General features: G+C 31.7%; 1 protein-coding gene across 6 annotated transcripts in view; it reads left to right on the top strand.

The window, feature by feature from the left end:
• The window catches only part of DOCK1 (dedicator of cytokinesis 1), a 513,270-nt gene that overhangs the window by 133,172 nt on the left and 356,466 nt on the right, over positions 1 to 23,632 (top strand). For all 6 annotated transcript variants that reach the window (XM_058189019.1, XM_058189020.1, XM_058189022.1 and 3 more), the window contains 6 exons: positions 1,484 to 1,609; positions 3,332 to 3,440; positions 12,361 to 12,431; positions 13,838 to 13,944; positions 16,945 to 17,072; positions 21,290 to 21,385. In XM_058189019.1, the coding sequence (XP_058045002.1) occupies positions 1,484 to 1,609; positions 3,332 to 3,440; positions 12,361 to 12,431; positions 13,838 to 13,944; positions 16,945 to 17,072; positions 21,290 to 21,385 (637 nt within the window). The remainder of the gene's footprint in view (positions 1 to 1,483; positions 1,610 to 3,331; positions 3,441 to 12,360; positions 12,432 to 13,837; positions 13,945 to 16,944; positions 17,073 to 21,289; positions 21,386 to 23,632) is intronic.

Genomic DNA, 23,632 nt, shown 5'->3' with positions numbered 1-23,632 from the left:
TTACTATTCTGAGGGCCTCTTAGACTATTAGTAAAAAATAATTTTTTTATTTCATTCATCCAGTTCTCTAACAGTCTTACTTTCTGGACCATTTGAGAGATCTCAAAATTAAAATCTTTTTTTGTTTGTTCTGGGTTTTTTATCTGAGAGATATTTTTGTGTCCATAGCTAAGTAGTTCATATATGCAGGTATGATAGATTGCAATCACAGATTGCAGGTATGACAAAAAAAAAGGCTTTCCATGAGTAACTGGAAGATGGTACTGCATTGGCACATGCCGCTGAACCTCCTCTGATCTTAGTAACCAACCACATATGTTATGGATGAAAGTGGTTTTTGATGAATCCTATATTTAAATTGTCTGGGCTTTTGCATATTGCAAGAATAATCTTGAATTGTACTTAAGAGCTGTTCCTGGTTACAGTTACACTTAGTTGTTAATGGAACTCGAGATTTACTTTCTTGCCTCTAAACAAGTGATTTATTCCCTTGCTTGGCAAAAAGCCTCATTGAATATCTTTGCTTTGCTTGTTTGGTATGGGTGCTGGGAGGCCTGCTGTCATCATCACCCAGTTCCTCCAGTTTTCAGGTGAAACCTGTATTTGATCAGACTGTGATGATTGTTAGCTTTGTGTCTCCTGAGATTGACATTATAAGATCTGCTTGATCAGTTTCTTCAAATTAAAATTCAGACTCAATATCTGAATTTTGGCCTATGACAACTGTAGAGAACCATAAAGATACCCTTCAAGAAATTATGTGAAGATCAGTAGCAAAATATGTCCTTAGTCTAGGAAAACGAGATACAGGTAATTCTCACTTACCAACTGCAATAGAGATTGGCACTCTATTGCTAAACGGTGTGGTTGTAATTTTCTTCCTATGAAGCCTTTTGTGCCATTTTCTTTTTTAATAAACTCTGTATGAGTATGGACAGATACAGAAACATATTTCATTTAATTGCACATAAATATTTGTTGCATTATTCTAAAACCTTTGTTTAGAAAACCTGAATAAAGAAGAATATTTTAAAACCATTTGTAATATATCTAGAAATGTCTTCACAGTAAACAGAGAAAACGATGAAAACAGGTCTTCATACTACATTTACTGGCTTGTCAAAATGTGAAAAAATTGCAGTCTGTGTCATGAAAAAGTTACACAAGTGCTCTGACATTTGTGTGCAAAATAGATGCAGCTTTGTGCAATTTTCTTTAGCATTGATCCAAAAAACGAAGGCATCTTTTTAAAAGTCTTTTGATTCTCTAGTGAAGGTCTTTCTTTTTACATTTTCTTTCACTTTCTCTTTTTTAAAATAATTTTTTTATCCTGCTTTTATTATTTTTAGCATATCTTGAGTTCTCTTTTTATTCTTTATTTTCTTTTGTTGTCTGTGTAAATTCTCTAAACACAAATCATGATTTATGTTGTATGCTACTACATCTCATTGTATGTATGATCTATATTTTTCGTTTTCCTCAGAAAACTGACAAAAGTTTTAAGGACTTATGTGGACAATGCTGGTGTCACTGATCAACTATTTAAGGCTATGAGATCTCTAGAATATATCTTTAAATTTATTGTGCGATCAAGAATTTTGTTCAACCAGTAAGTATTATAACATCTTTGTCCATAATGCATCCTTCAAAATACTTCAGTTTTTATAGTGATGGTTTTATATTAAATAATATAAGATGTGAAGTATTTTTTTTTGAGATATACAGTAATCACTACCAGTTTCATTAGTTATAGATGAAAAGAACACCAAATGTTTAGCATTGGATGTTGGTCAGTTCTTTTCTTGCTGACTAATTGTTAACTGTTAAGCTGTCAGAAATGCATTGTGTCTAGCATTTATAGATTTCCCTGACATTGTATGCCATACACTAAATAAATAAATTGTTAACTCAGTGTGTTGTACTGCTTGTTTGGCAAGGCCATGTGGATCTTGTTTGAATTACTAGACAAAATGTCCAAGTATTCATCCCAGCAATGTACTAATACAGTATTGTTGCAATTTAATTTTACTTGATCATATGAATACTTAGAAAAGTTAGAAACAGTTTGGTCCAGTAATGCACCAGGCCAGAATGAAGGAGGCTATGAGTTCTAGTTTTGCCTTAGGCATGAAAGATGGTTTGTAACTTTGGACAGTTACTCTCTCTCAGCCCCATTTATCTCACAGGGTTTTTGAGGGAAAATAGGAGAAGGGAAGAGAATTAGATATGTTTGTCACCTGAGTCATTAATAAAAATAATGAAAGTGGAATTTTTTAAAAATCTAAAAAATTAGTTATGCTACCTTAGTTTTGGTAATTATTATCTGATATTTTAATTACTATAAAGAAGTAATTTGTATAACAATACCACTTATTAAAGAGGAAAAATACTAGTAATACAGATGTGATTTTTTAAAAACAGATTTACATATGAAATGTATAAAGATTTATTGGTAAAGATATTTTCTTGGCAAAACATACCTATTCAAAAAAATTCAGAATCAGCAGGGGGCTTTTCATATTGATTCATATCTAAATTAGTTTCCTCCATTTGGCTGTTTATTTCAGTTCTCTTAAGTTCATGTTTTTTTGGGGGAGGGAGATATTTCAGTTTTAAGTCTTTAATGTTTATCATTATCATGTTTTTATTAAAAATAATAGGCTGATTTTTGTCAGTTACTGGACCATTTAAAGCTAGTTTGTGACGTTTATATAATATACTGGACAAGGCCTAGAGGTTCTTTGGAATAGATGAGAATAATTTGTTAAGTGACAATAATTTCCATACTGCATCCATTGTTCACACAACTTTATGTCCAACTCTTTAAAAAGTCAATTCTAAACAAAAAGTCTAATATTTGTATCCAGTACAATATGACTCTGAATTTTGAACTAGATGTTAATACAAACAAAAGAGAATAATGATTTATTTTTAAGGGTAGTATAAATAAAAATTGTATCCTAATTTTCTCTTTGGCAATTTGTGGTGTTCTTTAAAAAACAGTGTTGTGATATTACATATAAAACTTATTCAGAAGACAAGTGAAGCTCCACTTACTTCCTCAAACCAAGATTCTTAAGCCTTTTTCTCTCACGCATCGCTGTTGCAGCTTCCATACAATAGTTGTAGGGGAACCATGTGACATCCTAGAGAAAGGTTTGTATCTCCGTGTAATCCACCATAGCCAGAATTAGTGTGCATTTTTCCTATTCTTGATATGGTGGAAGAATAAGAAGACTGATAAGGAGGGTGTTTAGTGAAAGAAGTACTCATTAATTAATTTTAATTATTGTACTCTCTTTAAATGTTTTGGTGTTATTTGTTTTCTCAGACTATATGAGAATAAAGGGGAAGCTGACTTTAGGGAATCCTTGCTTCAGCTCTTTAAATCTATTAATGAAATGATGAACAGTGCCTCCGACCAGACTGTTACAGTAAAGGTATGTTTTGGAAATAGAAGGCCTTTTTTATTTTATTTATAAAAATATCCAGTTTTACATATTGCAGGAAATTTTATATTTTACTTTGTTTGAAAAATGAAGTTCAAAATGCATCCAGAGTATTTTCAGTAGCCTGAAATTTGTAATGAAACTTTTTCTGCAAATGTATTTGTTGCTGAAATTAATATTCTAGTGTGTTAGTATGGAAGTAGGAAATTTGTCCATAGGAATTAATGTTTCTTTCTGAATTGACAATATTGCTGTGGCACAGCTATGATTTTGTTATGCTATTGCTTTGTATGAACTCAAGTGAGTTAATTATACCTTCTTAAGCCCTGTATTCTCTTACACAAAGAAAACATCAAAACAAAATCATCTTAGAAACCGAAGACAGAGCAAATGGATACCGGCTGAGACTATACTTTATAATTTTGAAGAGTGTTGGGGTTATGGGGAGTTGGATAATAGTATAAAATAGCAGAGCCAGCTGAGAATAGGATTTTTTCTATTTGCTTTTTTTGTTTCCTCCCACCATACCCTGCCCCTTGGATTTAGAACAGATTGTTTAGGGATGTATATTTATTTGTGTGTTTGTGTGTGTGTGTGTGTGACTGAGTAAAGTATGGCTTTTTATTTTTCCTGTCTCATGTTATCACAAACAATGCAACAGATAGAGATAGATAGATAGATAGATAGATAGATAGATAGATAGATAGATAGATAGATAGATAGATAGATAGATCTTGGAGCAATTGATGGTTTATGAAATTAGAATTCTATTAAATCATATCAGTCTAGAAAATAGTCCTTTCGTATTCTGCAACATAGTACTTAGTCACTGAAATAAATGAGAAATTTGTTTCTTATAATAACTCTGCTTGTGAACGGTGTCATTTTCATTAAAGGATAATTAACTTTATGGTGGCTGAAACTCCAGTCACTCTATAGAAAAATATACATAGCAAATAGGTAGTCATTATTATTATTATTATTATTATTATTATTATTATTATTATTATTATTATTATTATTATTATTATTATTTATTGGATTTATAAATCGCCCTTCTCCCGAAGGACTCAGGGCGGTGTACAGCCAGGATAAAAAAGAACAATATACAGTTAAAATACAATTAAAAAACTTATTATACAGAAGTCTGTTAAGTCATCACTTAACAGAAGGCAAAATAAGATTTGAGAACAGAATAATTTCATACCAATGTATCCAGTTAATAAGTTTGTGTCATCATGGCATTTAGTTTATTTATTAATCAGAAAAGAGACCATTTAATTGAAATTTTGAGCATGTTTTGTGTGTGTGGGGGGGGCATCGCATCTTACTCTTTTCATTATATATCTTCTCTTTCACACACAACCACATGCTTACTGTGAGGTTAGGGTATCCTATCTAGCTATATTTAATATTTGTATTTTTATTTATTTTTACCCTACTTCTATGAAAAATAATTCCTAGTATATTATGAAGCAAATAGGTTTGGGTTAGGAAATATTTTTCATAAATGTAGAGTTGAAAATTAGTTGTTGAATGTGAGAAGAGTGATATATCCGCCGCGAGCTGAAGACGTCTTTGTTTGTTCGCGCGGGACTGGCTTCATAATTTTAAATTTTATAATTTTATAATTTTAAAGAGTTTAATTTTAATATTCATATTTCGATATAAATTTTTAGGGGTTTTTTAACAGTATACTGTTTTAAATTTTAGCCAATTATATAATAAGTTTTTTAATCTTTGTTTTTATCTGTATACTGTCTTTGTTTTATTATGGCTGTGAACCGCCCTAAGTCCTTAGGGAGAAGGGCGGTATAAAAATCTAATAAATAAATAAATATAAATAAATAAAATAATATAATGGAAGTAAAGCATACATGAAAATAAATGGGATAAAATATTTTTTCAACATGAACAAGGTATAAAATAAGGGAATGCGATGTTTCTTGGCTGTTTAATGTGTTTATGAATAAATGTGTTAGAATTCATGATATTTTTCAAGGACATATTACTATGTTGTCTATTTATCTGAATGATTTGCGGGAATTGTTAGATTTTATGATGCAACAGAATATTGATCTGAAGACCAATGTAGCAAATACCAAGATTTTATGTCAAAATGGGTTGAATGCTTGCCTGTCATATGTAAATAGCAAAAATAAGAGCAAGTAGCCAAATTTATATAACCTGGTAGTTTGCTATAGTTGGAGAAACAGAGGGAGAAATAGATTTGTGTTTGTGTGTTTGCCTTCTGGTCAGTATTACGCTTGATGACTTCCTGTAGTCTGTAGAGAATCTGGTTTAACACAAGGTCACTTGGGTAGCTTGGGGCTTAAACACAACTTAAACCCATGGTTCCCCAGTGTCTAGAATGATGCCATTGTATCAAGTTGGCTCTCTGGAGAAAGTGGTTGTGTATAAGAGAACGGATATGGTAAAAGAAACAGAGAAAAAGTCATGAATGAATTTAAATGGATTAAACACAAAAATGAGTGACCATTATGAAAGTATTAGATTGTGGTGATTTGACCATGTAGTCATAATGAATGATTCAACTACAAATAAGTAAATAAAGGCTGAATGGGTCAAAATGAAACACTATAAAAATTATAATTGGATAGAGAAAGAGGTGAGATAAGAAATTTAAAGAATGAAAGGCTCTGTATGGAATGGATATATATATAATATTTTATAATGAGTGATGATTTGCAAGATAGAAAGATATGGAGCAATATGTGACGGATACTGATGTAATAGTATTCATTTTATTATAATGATACTCTTTTTCTTATGTTATGGTTTTTTATTTTATTACAAATATTTTTCTTCTGTATTCTGCAAAACATAGTTTACCCTGAAAGAAAAAGGAACAATTGGTATGTATGTAAAGTATGTGAGTAAATGAGGACCAAATCGCATAAGCAGTATATGAAGAAAGAATGAATGGGTTAAGAGGAAGAGGAACACCAAGAAGGTTGTGATTGGATGGAGTTAATGAAAAGTTCAAAGCCTAACAATGTAAAATAAATTCAACTATATTTTTTCTTTCACTTATTCAGTTCCTTTATCTTAGTATTTCTTACTTCCTTTTGTGTAATTTTCATGTTATTTATTGTGAAAAAGAATAGCATGATGTGTATATTTCTACATAAAATCAGTTCATATGAATTTATTACTTATTCTCACCCTTATATTTCTGAGCAAGGTCATATGGCTCTGTTTGTTGGTTGACAGTCCCAAACTAACAGTATGTCAATTACAGACACTAAGAGGCAGTTAGAACATCCAAGTTCATATTCCTGTTTAGATGAAATCACAAGACAGTAGTAATTGTAGTACGGGAGACTGGTATCTTAACAAGTATGAACAGTAATGTAGAATAGGAATTTGGTAATTTTTAAAAGGCTACCTAAGTGTAATGAAGGATTAGCTTTTTGTTCTGTATTGGTATGAGATTATGAAAATGTGTGTTGTCATTAGGTTGATTAAATTCTGTTGTCCTTGCTATGATGGGAACAGGGATATGAACCTTGGCTCAGTGATGTGCAAGTATGTTAATTAATAATTTTAATCCATAATGTTAATTTAAGAAGTTAACAAACTGTTTAATTGTTGGTAATTGTTCCTGATGTTCCGTTGATATCTGATAACTATTGCCTGAAATTAATATTCCCTCTTTTCACGTATATCAGCATCTGGGAATAGCTAACATAGTAATGATGCCACTAATCATGCAGGATCTCATTTCAGCTATAGCTTGCAAATAGAGTAAAGGTCGCATTTGCTATTTGGCTTTCATAAAACTTAGCTTTGACCTTGTATAAAGTTAATCAGCTTTCTAATTTAAATTATTCTAGAGTCTCTCTATTTTCTTTTACTTTTTAAACTAAGCCATAATTCAGATAATTAAATATTTTAATTAGAATTTGAGACATTAGTCATCTGTCTGTATTGTCATCATTAATTTATTTTATAAAAGTAAGTGCTATTTATTTCAAATCCACCGAAGACTTCCTGTAGTAGAATTAAAAAAAATACATAAAGATAATTAGCATTTTATATATTAACAAATATACTAATCATTAATTTATCAAAGCTAAACTGAAAGGCAAATTATTTTAGAACACTGATAGGAATCACTTTCAGTCCTGGTATATGTAATAGGACTTTAGCTTATATGCAGGTTACATTAAAACAATTTTATATTGTTAGAGAAATATTTATCCAAAGCTCAGGTGCCTTTTTTTAAATACATAGTGTCAATTTTTTCTAATAAAATTGCAGTAATTCTCAAAGGAAAAAAACTTTTTTTGTTGGTTCACGTAACTTTTGAACAATTTCTTTCAAATTAAGAGGCATTTGTTTTATCTCAGAACTTCAAAATTATTATTAGAGTGTTCAGGTTTTCAAAATTCAAAATGAAATTTGCAAGAACATTTATCTCAAAGCTGTTACTAATATTGGTAGGATATAATGTCCAACAGTAAGATAATACTGAAAAAGTAGCTTCCAGAATTTGTAAATTAGAAAAAGCTTTCTAATTGGAAATAACTTCATGTTTTTTTAGGTCTTTCTCTTTATTTCCCTTCCTCCCATTTTTTGTTTATATATGGAAAAAACTATGTACTTTTTTTGGCAACAATATAGACAAGGTTTACTATACCTTTTTCTAGGATATTTTTAATCCTTCACATTCTAGCGTGCAATCTTGGTATTTTTTGGTGATTCCCATTGACATACTATAACTTGATTCCCATTGATATACTATAATTGATATACTATAATTGATATACTATAACTTGATTCCCATTGATATACTATACTATAACTCAACTTAACTTTTACAGATTAATGAAGGTCAGGTACCAGCAACATATTATAATATATTGATTATATTGTTGTCTCTAGGCATTTAGGTGCTGTTTCTTTAGAAACAGAAAAGTATTACAGTGGTACAGAGGAGATAATTCTAGGCATGTTTAATTGTGCAGAACATATAGAATACTTATTCCCTTCTTTCTGAGAAAGAATAGCCATATTTATGGTTGCTTGAAATTTTACTTCATACTTTGCTAACTGAAATCAGTGTAATAGGCATCATCTTGAGAAATATGTAAATTAAAAATTACTTCATGCATTATTCAAAAAAGCTTATTTTGTATCATTGATAGCTCTTATCTTATGTAAAGATATGCTAATGGTTTAATTAAAATAATTACACTGAATAATGTACCCTGAACTTTACCCCAAAGTACTTCATATTAATCATCAGACATAACTATATTTTAGTCACAAAGACAGTTATAAATTTGATGGTTAATAGATAACAAACTTGGGGCCTGATTAACTCACTCTAAAGCTGCAAATAGAACTGCCTTATTCTGAGTTAGACTCTGGTTGCAACTAGAAGAATAGTGTAGTCTGCTTAGTACATTTGTATCCTCATGTGAACGAAATCTTTAAAGCAAAGAGTCAAGAAAGAAAAATCCAGTGCAATGGACTTATTCTATTAAAACTGTAGGCAAATTAAAATTTATTTATTTATTTTTTTGAGTACATATTAAATAATATATATAATTATAAGCATTAATTGAATACCTAAAGTGAATACAATTAAAGGGAACATTAGGACAGGGACGGTAGGCACGCTGGTGCTCTTATGCATGCCCCTTACAGACCACTTAGGAATAGGTGAGATCAATAGTAGACAGTCTTAGATTAAAGCTTTGGGGTTTTTGGGATGAGACCACAGAGTCTGGTAGTGCATTCCAGGCATTAACAACTCTGTTACTGAAATCATATTTTCTGCAATCGAGTTTGGAGCAATTCACTCTAAGTTTGTATCTATTATGTGCTTGTGTATTGTTGTGGTTGAAACTGAAGTAGTCATTGACAGGTAGGATATTGTAGCAGATGATTTTATGAGCTATGCTTAGGTCATACCGAAGGCAGTGTAGTTCTAAATTTTCTAAACTCAGAATTTCAAGACTGGTGGCATAAGGTATTTTGTTGTGAGCAGAGGAGTGGACGACTCTTCTTGTGAAATTTTTCTGGATGCGGTCAATTGTATTAATGTCTGATGTGCAGTGCGGGTTGTACAATAATGTATTTAATATATAATATATTTAATTATAATATTATTATATTAATAATAATATAATTATTATACAACCCGTACTATTATATATTATTATACAATAATTATTATACAACCACATTATTATAATTAAACTTATAATTATATAATATAATTATATTATATATTATTATAATATAAGTATATTATTATAACATAATGCAATATAATTACATATAATATAATATAATATAATATAATATAATATAATATAACTCAACTTAACTTTTACAGATTAATGAAGGTCAGGTACCAGCAACATATTATAATATATTGATTATATTGTTGTCTCTAGGCATTTAGGTGCTGTTTCTTTAGAAACAGAAAAGTATTACAGTGGTACAGAGGAGATAATTCTAGGCATGTTTAATTGTGCAGAACATATAGAATACTTATTCCCTTCTTTCTGAGAAAGAATAGCCATATTTATGGTTGCTTGAAATTTTACTTCATACTTTGCTAACTGAAATCAGTGTAATAGGCATCATCTTGAGAAATATGTAAATTAAAAATTACTTCATGCATTATTCAAAAAAGCTTATTTTGTATCATTGATAGCTCTTATCTTATGTAAAGATATGCTAATGGTTTAATTAAAATAATTACACTGAATAATGTACCCTGAACTTTACCCCAAAGTACTTCATATTAATCATCAGACATAACTATATTTTAGTCACAAAGACAGTTATAAATTTGATGGTTAATAGATAACAAACTTGGGGCCTGATTAACTCACTCTAAAGCTGCAAATAGAACTGCCTTATTCTGAGTTAGACTCTGGTTGCAACTAGAAGAATAGTGTAGTCTGCTTAGTACATTTGTATCCTCATGTGAATGAAATCTTTAAAGCAAAGAGTCAAGGAAGAAAAATCCAGTGCAATGGACTTATTCTATTAAAGCTGTAGGCAAATTAAAATTTATTTATTTATTTTTTTGAGTACATATTAAATAATATATATAATTATAAGCATTAATTGAATACCTAAAGTGAATACAATTAAAGGGAACATTAGGACAGGGACGGTAGGCACGCTGGTGCTCTTATGCATGCCCCTTACAGACCACTTAGGAATAGGTGAGATCAATAGTAGACAGTCTTAGATTAAAGCTTTGGGGTTTTTGGGATGAGACCACAGAGTCTGGTAGTGCATTCCAGGCATTAACAACTCTGTTACTGAAATCATATTTTCTGCAATCGAGTTTGGAGCAATTCACTTTAAGTTTGTATCTATTATGTGCTTGTGTATTGTTGTGGTTGAAGCTGAAGTAGTCATTGACAGGTAGGATATTGTAGCAGATGATTTTATGAGCTATGCTTAGGTCATACCGAAGGCAGCGTAGTTCTAAATTTTCTAAACTCAGAATTTCAAGACTGGTGGCATAAGGTATTTTGTTGTGAGCAGAGGAGTGGACGACTCTTCTTGTGAAATTTTTCTGGATGCGGTCAATTGTATTAATGTCTGATGTGCAGTGCGGGTTGTACAATAATGTATTTAATATATAATATATTTAATTATAATATTATTATATTATTATACAATAATTATTATACAACCACATTATTATAATTAAACTTATAATTATATAATATAATTATATTATATAATTATAATATATTATATAATTATAATATAATATATATAATTATATAATATAATATAATATAATATAATATAATATAATATAATATAATGTAATATAATATAATATAATATAATATAATATAATATAATATATTATATAATTATAAGTTTAATTATAATAATGCAGATTGTATACTAATTATTGTATAATAATGTATAATAGTGCGGGTTGTATAATAATTAATAATGCAGGTGGTATGATACAGCAAAAAGTTGAGCTCCTCAGAATTTAAGGAACCTCATGTAATGTTATAGGAAGAAAGAAAATTCATTTCAATGAATCTATATCTTGCAAAATAATACAGTACAAAATCTTTCCTTTATTTTTAAAAGGTATTTTAATTGTAAAGATTTTGTTGTTATTAGACTTTGTCCTGCTCCTTGCTCCAAATGGTTGGCATCATAAAGCTCATGTTTATAAAAATGAAGAATATGACATCTTAGAAAATTATAATTTTTCATCCAGACTAGATTTAAGTCAAATTATCTTATTTCTTCCTGGTAGCATGTTTAAAAATAATACCGAATTCTGCCTTGTACAGTTGGTATAAAATAACAGCATTGTAATTCTGGTATGAAAACTGTACAAAAGTTGGTAGCATTTATTTCAAGTCAATTGTGTCTAAGTATTACATAAAATAGATAGAAACTCTACAATATTACCTATGATTTTTTAAAATCTTCTGATGCTACAAAGATAGAAATAAATGCATAGGAACTAATGATATAATCAACTATAAAAGTGGAAGAAAATAAAGCTCTATTCTAAAATTGCTGCGCTGAAGGTTTTATTTGATAAATTGAAAGAGAATAACTGCAGTACAGTGGTTCACAACTGGAGATAAAGAAGGAATAAAGAACAAATGAAGTGAATGAATTGAAACAAATGGAAAAGACTAAAATGACAGTGGAGGAATTGTGAGTCAGGAAGTTTTCCACATGGTAGCCTGATTCTTTAAGTCCAGAGAGTAACATAGGAGGTAGCAAAGGAAGTAATTGCCTAAAGCTGTTGGAAAGCTAAATAACATTATTGGAAAGGATATTTGAGAAGCAGTGGCAAGGAGTGCTTCAAGGAATTCAACTGTATGATTTAATTCTTCTTTAAATAAATTATTCTGCTTATTTTTAGGGAGCTGCTCTTAAATACTTGCCAACAATTGTGAACGATGTAAAGCTTGTTTTTGATCCCAAAGAACTTAGGTACGTATGTGACATCTGTATTAAGTATATGCCTAAGACTACGTTTTTTTCCTACTTAATAATAATTCTCTTTGAACATGAGATGGTCCTATGCTTAAGTTTAGGATTGTCTTGGAAACAGTTGCTAGGCTGTTCGTTTATTAATGGTAAAGCCTCCTTCAAATGGAGCTCTATATCATAGCATTTCATAGCCATGTCCCCATATTTTGCAATTGCCTTCTTCTGGAATTTAAGGGATTAAAGCCTATTTCTCATCCCCAAACTTTGAGACACAAGGAATGTGATAGACCCCTTAAGTGAAATTTTTTTAACCTGATTGTTATTAACTTTTTGGATTTTCTCTTTTGATCACATAATTCTTTATTTTTCCTTTGTTTTTATAATTATTTTGTGAGCTACTCTGTGTTCTGACAGATTGGTATGGCAGGGTCTATACATTTCACAGCTGAATAAATAGTTGGGAGTGGGGAATAGTGAACTCAGTGAGTCTTATTCAAAGTAAATATTTGAGTGTGCTTGCAATTACATAATGATGTATATTTATGAATCAGCTTTCTTAAGGAGCGTTGTGTTTCGCTGTAGCAGCCTCCCTCCTCTGAACTGCTTGTTTTCTGAAACATAGAACACCCCCATTGTTGTGGCCTTCTAAAAGCAATTAATGCAAACCTTTTCTGGAGCACTAATTTTATACAGCAGTGCCATTTTTCTATAATTCAGTATTTCTAGCCTTTTATTGCCCATCACTATTTTAATCAATTTTATTCTAATTTTGTAGTCTTGTTTATTATGTAAATTCTTTAAGGTGCTTAGAGTCTGGTAGTTTCAAGTGGTCAGATAAATGGTAAATGATTAAATAAAAATGTGAATTTGAAATATTTGCATGCTTCTATTCCCAATGCACATGGGCACTTTGAAGAGCAAAAATAATTATCCGACTGGTATCTTCTACAGGCAACCTTTGCATTAAACTATAGAGGAGGCATGCATTAATTACATAGCAGAGTTTCAATTCATCTTATTATCTGTTGATGATTAGTTGCAGATAGTTAAATCCTGAAGGAATAAACTGAATACTTGTAAAGGTTATTTCACTGATCATTTTTAACACACTATTTTAAAAAATATAGGAGTGAAAAAAAAACATAAAACATTTGATGAAAAAGGTACTTAACGGAAAATCAAGAAGATGTTTATTTTTCAGATTAAATTAATGCTCAGGAGTAAGAAATAAATCTGATGGTTTTACATAAGTCTTAAAAATGTATAAGGAGTTAATACAGATAAGATCAGAATAACAGGAGATCACATGAATTCTTACTTGCCTTTTCAAATATTGGATTTTTAAACTTATGTCCCAATATTTCTAAATAAATAAAAAAATGTCTTATTCTTTCTTGTTTGATTAGCAAACTATTTACAGATTTTATACTGAATGTTCCAATGGGTCGTCTCACAATTCAGAAGTTGTACTGTTTGATTGAAATAGTTCACAGTGATCTTTTCACACAACATGGTAAGACAAAAAATCTTTAATAGGTTTAAAAAGGACTTAAATTGCTACATGATTTATTATTTGTCAATCTCTATCATGCCCTGATGTACCACACTCCATACAATAGCTGAGAGACATCACTTCCTCACCCATACAATTGGGTAAACCTATAGATAGATAGAAGCTAATAATTAAACAATAACAAGCAACAGTAAATTAGATTGAAACATAATGTCCTTCCTTTTTTCCCCAATCTGGCGATTTTTGAAGGAACATAACTTTTTAACAGGAACTAGAGGTCCCCCAAAACAAGAGACATCTGATATCTTCTTTTTTCTTCTATTCAAAATAGTTTAGGTTACTTCTTCTAACTGATATACACAACAGGCAACAGAGAGGAAGATCTTGTCTTTTCTTCCCTTGTGCCTAGAAAGTTTTTTTGTTTAAAAGGATCAATCGAAATCTTGATGGTTCTTTTTCTCAATTTGTTCAGAAAAATATGGAGGATAGAATGGGCTCTCTAACCAGAATCAAGCAGTGTTATAGACAGATACAGGAATTATCTTCTCTAATATAATGGAACTGTCATCTCCGACAAGAACAATCAAATGTTCCTTTGGTTGATGCACTTATTGCAACCTTCACATCCTTCATAGCCAACAAGAGCACAAAAATGGCCTTTCACAGGCAATTCAAAGCTACAATTGCTTGCTATTCAAACAGCAGCTACCAATGCCTTGTTAGAGCAACCTCTGTGTGAATAGAGGAAATGGCAGACATAGATAATATCCCTAAACTGATGGAAGATGTACAAGAACATTTCTTGAACAGCTGCTCTTCTGGCAGATTCTTTGCTTTTGAGCCTTGCTGTTATGGCAACAAACCTTGAAGCTAGAAGAAATATCTAGCATACAGTTAGCACCAGGATATAGGTACACAAACTTGTTTTGAATCAGTTCCTTTTTGTAGAAATAAAGCTTTTTGGGAAATATTCCAAATGTTATCCTGTTTGAAGCATATAACAAAATATTTTCTTTACAAAGGGCAAGCAAAAAACAGAAGGTCTTTTCAGATCAACTGATGTGTAGTGAGACATTTCAAGAACATTTCAGATCCAGATGATCTGGAACATCAAGAATTTCAAGCAAGACTCATTCGCTTTAATGAATGTTGTTTGGTTTTCCAAAGTTGGCAAACAAAGCAAATGTGCCTGTTTAATCTGATGCCAACGCCACTGAAGGTTATTGGCCTTCGTGGGAGACAATAGCCAAAGGCTCTGTTTAGGAATTTGCTTAGATGCCAAGAAAGAAATTTGCAACATCATGTTGTTTAAGACAGATGTCAGTTTTCTGGAGCTTAATGCAATTTTTTTTTTTGGTATTAAAGAATTGACCGGAAATAATATACTGATGAAAATAAATAATGTTTACAGTATGTAAAAGCTTATCTGAGTAAGCAAGAAAAGACAGATTCCAGGGTTCTCAACAGAGTGGAATAAACTTGCAGTTAATAAATGTGGGATATCTATAGGAATCTCTAGTAATGTAGTGGCTTGGCTCAGCAAGGCCTCTATCAAGTGGTTGAAATTGAATCTCAATAAGCCAGTTCTCCATCTGCTAATGTTTCAGCTTGGCTTTCTGAATGTAAACTTGTTTGTAATGAGGTTTGTAATACTTAGATTCAAAATGTTTCGCAAAGCTTTTGGGTCCAGATACAACTCAATAATCTGTTTCCCAGAATACAAAAGGCTCCATTTGTCTTTATGCCCATTATTTCTCAGACATATAAGGCCAATAATTCAAAATATAAATCACGTAAGTGACAATGACGACTATGGAAGTCACTCCCAAATGATGTAGTTCATTTTATGAAGAATGCCAATCCATTTAGAGTATGCAAACTCCATTATCTGGAGATCTCCCATCATATCCATTTTAAATGATCCAATGAATTACTATATTGCAGTGGCACAGGGGTTAGAGTGCAGTACTGCAGGCTACTTCTGCTACCTGCTGGCTGCCTGCAATTTGGCAGTCCGAATCTCACCAAGCTCAAGGTTGACTCAACCTTCCATCCTTCCAAGGTCGGTAAAATGAGGACCCAGATTGTTGGGAGAAATATGCTGAATCTGTAAACCGCTTAGAGAGGGCTGTAAAGCACTGGGAAATGTTATATAAGTCTGCTATTGCTACTGCTACTATATCCAGATATCATTTTAGCACTTGTATTATCTCTTAATTCAAATGTTATAGTGGAGAATAGGGTATCATTACCATATTGATTCTAATGGCCTCATATGTATTGAGAACAATGCCCTCTGTCATAGCATGGGTCCAGATTATCTGGGGAGGGGGCATTTCTTCTCGGTTACATTAGCCCACTCCATTAGAGTTAGCAAAGAAGGCATGCTGAAGGTGCTGTTGGCTAGTGATCTTTGTCTAAGGGGTCCCAGTAAATATGCTTTCTTTGCTGTGGTGCCCAGCTTATGGAACATCCTTATCTATTTTATATTGGCTGTTTTATTTATTGTTGTATGGTGGTCGGAGTTTTATTTGGGAGAAATTGGCAGCTATATTCATTAGATTAACAAACAAACAAATTATTAGTCCAGTAGTCCAGTCTTCTGGAATAGGTGGCCATAATAAATTATTATTATTAATAATAATAATATACTCAGATATATTTGGTGTGATTTAGTCAACAAGTCTCAAAAAGACCTATATATTTTTGGTTGAGTGATGAGGTACATAAAGTGCTATATACTATATTGTAGATAAAAATAAGAGACTACATGGACATATTTGGAGATTAGAAACTCTATAGCGGATATATTCATAAAACCAAATTGCTACTTTTAAAAATATGACATTGAACTTGTGATTTTCTGGGTTTTTAAAGATAGATTTTGAGATAATTACCTTTACTTTGAAGTTTTGTCATAAATAAAGCAATTTCATAGATACTATTTGATTCTATTTCATTTCCCATCTATTCCTCCACCCCATCTTCCCTGATATATAGACTGTAGGGAGATTCTGATGCCAATGATGACGGATCAACTGAAGTATCATTTGGAAAGGCAAGAAGACCTGGATGCCTGTTGCCGATTACTCAGTAATATTCTTGAAGTTCTTTATAGGAAAGATGTGGTTAGTAACCATTGTATATATTTAACTCTGACATTATGAATGTTTAAAGATGTTATGAATAAAATTGAGGCTTAAAAAATGGGTCATTTGTTTTTGTAATAATGCCATTCACCTAGATTTCTGCTTTGAAAAGGTGAAAAGCTGGCATTATGGCATGCATTTGGTATGTTATATTTTATCTTTATTTTATCAGATATATAATTTGTTTAGGCACTAAAACATCCAGAACTACTAGAATGCAAGCATATTAGTTCTGTTTGCAGTTGTGATAGCTTGATGGAGAACTTTAGACTTTCTGTTAGAGACTGCAGTGAAGCACTACACTTCAGGATGGTCTATGTTGTACTATTCAGTTAAGATCCTGTGGTAAAAGTGTAATCTCTGTTTTATAGTTCAGCAGGATTGAGCTCTGATACTTTAACCCATAGACCAGATTTGTATAGATGACCACTTGTTTTTTTATTCAGTTTAGGGGCCGGTTGTTTGTTGCTGCCCTCATACTTAAATTCCTAAAAGAAATAACAAGAAAACCCAGAGGCACCCAGAGTAGTTTAGGTGATTGGGCTGCCATACAAATTAAACAAGGGATAGGGATGGATGGATGATAAATTACATCTAGAAATTAAGAGGCTTCTTAACAATATTCCTCATTTCAATGAGCACAGTAATACAGAATTAGGCAGGCAGTGTGGCCTTGTGATTCTGCTCTGTCTTACTGTTTGTCTGCTATTCTACAATGAGAATTTTAGATTTTCATGCCATAATCTTTTGAAGAAGGCTTTTTATTTATTTATATTTATTTATTTTAATTCCACCTTTATTATTTTTATAAAAAATTTAAGACAGCAAATATACTTCTTCCCCTTTCTCCTTTCCTGATAATAACAATCCTGTGACATAGAATAGTCTGAAAGTAGGACTTCAGGCCTAAGGTAGGACTAGAACTTACAGTCTTCCAGTGAGTTAACCAACCACTAGACCAAACTGGTTTTCTTTTTTGATTATTTATAAGCATTGGTGTTTAAATATGACTTATTAACCTATAAATTTAAAATGCATATCAAATCATAAAATTGTTTTAACTTCTTAAAACGGTGTATATCGTATTGACTATCACACTAAAAAGAATAGAGAATGCGGCTCTGAGAATTACATGATAATCTAAAGATGGGTTGTCCCTTTGTTACTAATACACAACATTTCACAGATGTCACTGATTAGGAGAATAATTTTAAAGCTTTCCGGTAATTCCTTTCTCCTAAAAGAATAATTACGATAGCTGCAACCACTCAGCCTAACTAGGGTCTCAGCATATTCCATCCTGTTTAGTTAGGGAGTTCTTAGTTTCTTTTTTTCTTTCTTTTCTAACAATATTGTCCCAGTTTTCTAACGTAGAGAAAATTAATGAAAGCCACTGGTAAACAGACCAACGAGCTAATGCAAAATTTCCATCTCTGAAATCTTGCGTTAATCGGCCAGATCTGACAATTATGATGCTGAGATTGAATGATAAAGACACTGACTAGTGTTCACTAGTAGTGCTTTGTATAAAAATATTATGTGAGAGAAGCTGTTTAGGAAACAAGATATGGATTCAGCCTCTCAGCAAGGGGCATATTAAGCAGATACTTTTTAAGGCATTGTTATATCCTACCCAAAAGTGTGAATTCGACACACCCAGCATGGCAATTCTTTTGTATGGCTGTCAGTAACTGAATTTATTACTGCACTATATTTCCATTGTTCCTAATCTCAATATGTAACTTCATCAGCATGATAACGCTCTTGTGCTTGTTTTGACCAAGTTTCTTTTATACACTGAAAGGCCTTGGTATTCATTAAGGATTAAGCAAGCAAACTCTCCTGAAATCTGCTTTTTAACATGCAAGATATATAACAGTGGCCTATGTTTTAAACCTCCCTGCTCTCTTTGTGAAATGTGATTTTGATTGGTAATACAATCCAGTGGTGCAGTGTTTAATATTTACAAAAAAAAAAACCCAAAAAGTTGGTTGCTGTGCACCTTGGGGCATAAGCAATTATCTTCTAGTTTCTTTACCTGCTGAGATTAGCAAAGTCGAAGACTTTTTGCTTAGGAAGGTGCCAGCAGACCTGCTGAGAAGGCAGAGTAGGTAAAAGATAAATAGGCTGAACTGAGGGAACTCATTTTTGAATGGTGACAAAAGACCACTTCCTAAGGAATTATTGGGAAATGGAAGAGAATATTTATTGGTGATAAATTTAATTATGAGGGTCAAGGAACAAAAAGAAAACCTATTAACAAGCACTGGTGATCAATACAAGGAAACCAATTCATTGTTTCTTGAATACAAAAACAAATACATGCACAATACTGAAGCTCTTCCGTTTGTAATTTTTGTTTTAAAAATGTATTTTATTAGCAAACAATAAAATAATCGTTTGAAGAACATCTTCATAAAGTAATGTGCAAAAAACTGCAAGAGCCACCATAAGACAATATTAAGAAAATTCAATTGCAAGTTTTAATAGGTGTGAATCAGTAAAAAAAGGGGATTCTATATGTGTGTGTGTTTTATTGTAAGCATATAATAAGGAATAGCGATATTCTTCTAATTGCTCCATTTATTTAAACTTTTAAGTTCACTATTATTATTAGAAAGTGTGATTGGACTAAATTAATTACAATTGTTGATTTCTTGGCTCTCAACAGCAACTGGTTTATTTTAGTATTCATTTATTTATTAAATTTCTATGCTATCCACCTCCTATGCTACAAGGTGACTGTGGGAGGCTGGTTGGAATTATTTTGTTGCAATTTCAATTATTGAAATGTCTTTAGAAGCTTCTCTATATAAAGTACATTATAGTAGTACCATTTGGAAGTAAGCACTGCGTGGGGCGGTTGTGTACACTCTTTGTACCAATTAGAGTGATTAAATTCTCTTCCTGCTTTGCATTCTCAAGCAGATAATATAATATAGGGTTTGAAAAGTAGATTTATGGCAGAGAATTAGGAAGTCATCTACACAGAGAAATTTGTCACTTAAGAGCATCTTGGAACCTTGTCCTCCATATATGTTAGTCCCCAGGTTTAATTCCTTGGCGTTTTACTGTCACCTTTTTGAATCGGTATCTGTGCAGCTGTGCACTTCCACTCTTGAGAGTTGCTGCCATCTGTCCCTTTTTAGTAATGGTTTTCTCTGATGTGAGAATCAGAATTCCCTTTTTAGCAGCCACAACTCATATATACTGCATGAGAGAGTGAGGCCAGTCCTCAATTTTTCAAGTAGGGCTTCACTTTGCTTCTAGATACAGTACAACACCTGAATACAGAGATACTAGTTGAGTTTAGGGGTATCACCTGTAGTTACTATTTATACACGTCCTTAGCATGGAATACATTAGTTTTTGGGCCCTGATTATAAACATCAATAGGAAAAAGAGATGTATTTTGAAAATTATATATTTAAGATCACAACCAAAGAAAATTTACAATTAACCAACTTGCTCAGACTGAAGCAGCTACTTGGATAAGCAATAAAACATTTCGAAGTAACAAGAAAAGAAATCCAGTTGCCATGGTTGAACTGTCAAAAGAAAAGAAAATACATATGGCATATATTTGGGGATGTATGCTTTGTCATACACTCCCCTTTTAGTTTATCCTACCTACATTATTTAAAGATGGCTATAGAGCTGAATAATTTTAATAGAATTCCCATATTTGAATGCTGCTTTAGACGATCAGTACATTTGAGCATTGATTCATAGTGAAACTGAAACAAGGATTCAAAATTGTTTGCTGTATACATAAAGCTTGGGAACCGGTGGCTTAGTGGGTAAGAGATGCTGAACTTGTCAATTGAAAGGTTGGCAGTTCAGCGATTCGAATCCCTAGTGCCACATAACGGGGTGAGCTACTGTTCCTTGTCTCGGCTTCTGCCAACCTAGCAGTTCGAAAGCACGTGAAAAATGCAAGTAGAAAAATAGGGACCACCTTTGGTGGGAAGGTAACAGCTTTCCATGCACCTTTGGCGTTTAGTCATGCCGGCCACATGACCACGGAGACATCTTCAGACAGCGCTGGCTCTTCAGCTTTGAAACAGAGATGAGCACCACCCCCTAGAATCGGGAACGACTAGCACGTATGTGCGAGGGGAACCTTTACCTTTTTATACATAAAGCTATTTAATCTTCTTGGCTTTGGTCTACTTCTTTTTGTGTTTTATTTTTAGGGACCAACACAACGACATGTGCAAATAATTATGGAAAAGCTATTGAGGACAGTAAACAGAACAGTCATATCAATGGGACGTGACTCAGAACTCATAGTAAGTACTTTTCGATAAATATACAAAATTAGTTTTATAATATAAGAAAATGCATAATCCACTAGAGTTTCCTCCTATAGGACCCCCAATATGTTTACAATATTTTGGAAAAATCCAAATTGCCCATTTAATTTCATTGGGATTGATACTAAGCAATTTTACATTTCAGATGCTCTGAAAGATATGAAATTGAACTCTTTGTTCATTCCAATATATAAATAACAGTTTTGGCATTTATGCATTTTCACTTTATAATGTCTAAAGATTAAATTAGGAATTCTTCCTAAAATAGGAACTATTGATACAATAATGAAGACCATGATACAGTATATATTATTATTTGCATTGAATTTATTTATTTTTATTACATTATTTTTATCTGTATTAAAAATATTTTTCTTTAGGATTTCTTCCATCTGTCTCACTTGTATCTATCTTCAGTGTTATTTTTATTCTGGGTTCATTCTGTGAGCTGATGGAGGATGACCACTGGATTAAGATTGAAGGGTTAGTTTATAGACAGTGACTGATGAATTAAAAAAAAATTATAAAATTTAAAATAGACAAACTGGTAGCAAGTCATAGAAAAATGAGTGAAAAGATTGTATTAAATAATCCATACATTTCACAATAATAAAAGCATAATAAATATTACAATATAACTAATGTAATCAGCTAGTAACCAGTGTAAAATGAGTAATCAAATGAAGTTGCAATGTAAATGATTAAAAACCGTGAGCTTTACATGATAAATCAGAAATTAAAGCATAATCAATGACAAAATTATATAAATTCCGATAAAAAGAAATTATATTAAATTCTCATTCTTACATGTCCTTTTGCAATGTAAGCATTCTTTAATGAAAATATTTAAGCATAAAAGAAAGTATGATATGTACTACTCTGTGGAGGCTCTGAATTTTTAATTTTCAACAAAGCTTTGCTGAAGAGAACATTTCTTCAGCGAAGCTTTGTATGAAGCAACCCCTCAAAACATTTCCACTTTTAGTCTAGAACTATTACCTGTTCAGAACAGATTTTTTTTAATTAGGACCCATTCTTCTGTTGCTCTTATAGAATTCAAGAATACAAGACTGACTTTACTGACATGACATGATTCTTGTTTCTTCAGTTATTTATATTTGTTTCCATTAAATAATACCATATAACCGTGAATATGGAAATATTATTATATAATTAGTCCATTAACTAAACTTTACTGTGGCATATATGTTTTAGCAGTAGAAAAATTAAAACTTATATTTTAAAGAAATCTTGGGGAATGAAATAGCCCCCTCCGTTTTATTGTTTGTATTTTAATGTTTGTATTTTAATGAGTCTTCTTGGGTGCTAAAACTTTTCAAAATCTTAATTGTCAAGTAGTTATTTTGTTTTACTGTTGTTGTTTTAAACTTCTAAACAAGAAAAGGGAATGGAAGCCTCTCAGTGTCCTTGGGCATATAAGCACTAATTGTTAAGTAAGAAAGAAAATAAATAAAATGTTTGGCCCCAAGTTAAAACTATCAAAGGAGAAAGAATGTTTTCGTTCTCTTTCAATTTTGTATAATAGTTTTCTGAGTCTATCCAAATTATAGCCATTTTAGTGCTAATTTGTTGTCTTTGCCTGGTTTAGCAGTACTTGAAATTGTTTAACTTTAATTTGTTTCCTTGGAGATATTATTGGCACTGATTGAGCTTTTTAATGTTTGGATCCTTGTCTAGTAATATTTGTTTGTACAGTTTTGTCTTGCTGCTTAGAAGTTTTGTTGATGCTTTTTGGAGGGAAATAACGTGTGATCTTTCTATTCTTTTAAGCAGCTGGCTGGTAACTTTAAATCCCTGTTAACAGGAGGAAAATGGGCTCATTTAAAGCAGTATTTAAATGATTCCCTTTGGATGGAAAGAAGGGAAAAAAGCCATATGCCAGCAAGTTTCAATCATTTTGAGATGAAACAATCCTTTATAATTCCTTTTAGATAAATTTGAAGTTAATGACTGATAAATTATCACTGTCTGGAAATTGAAAGTTAGTTTCATTGATATTTTATGCTATAAAAATAACATTTTTTAGACTGTCTTGTATGTTGACTGGGTTTGAAGTTCAAAAAGCTTAATTACAAATGATGTTAGCTGCACTCAAGATGTAATCATTGGTAGTACAAGATCACTGTCATATATTTGAAAAATAAAACCAATTGGATAATGCACTGGAAAAGTAAAGTATGTATTTTCTAGCAGAGGTTGAAT

The sequence above is a fragment of the Ahaetulla prasina genome, chromosome 6 (assembly GCF_028640845.1).
Source record: "Ahaetulla prasina isolate Xishuangbanna chromosome 6, ASM2864084v1, whole genome shotgun sequence".
Classification (NCBI taxonomy): Eukaryota; Metazoa; Chordata; class Lepidosauria; order Squamata; family Colubridae; genus Ahaetulla; species Ahaetulla prasina.
The sequence above is the reverse complement of the archived record's forward strand: the minus strand, read 5'-3'. Positions and strand labels throughout refer to the sequence as shown.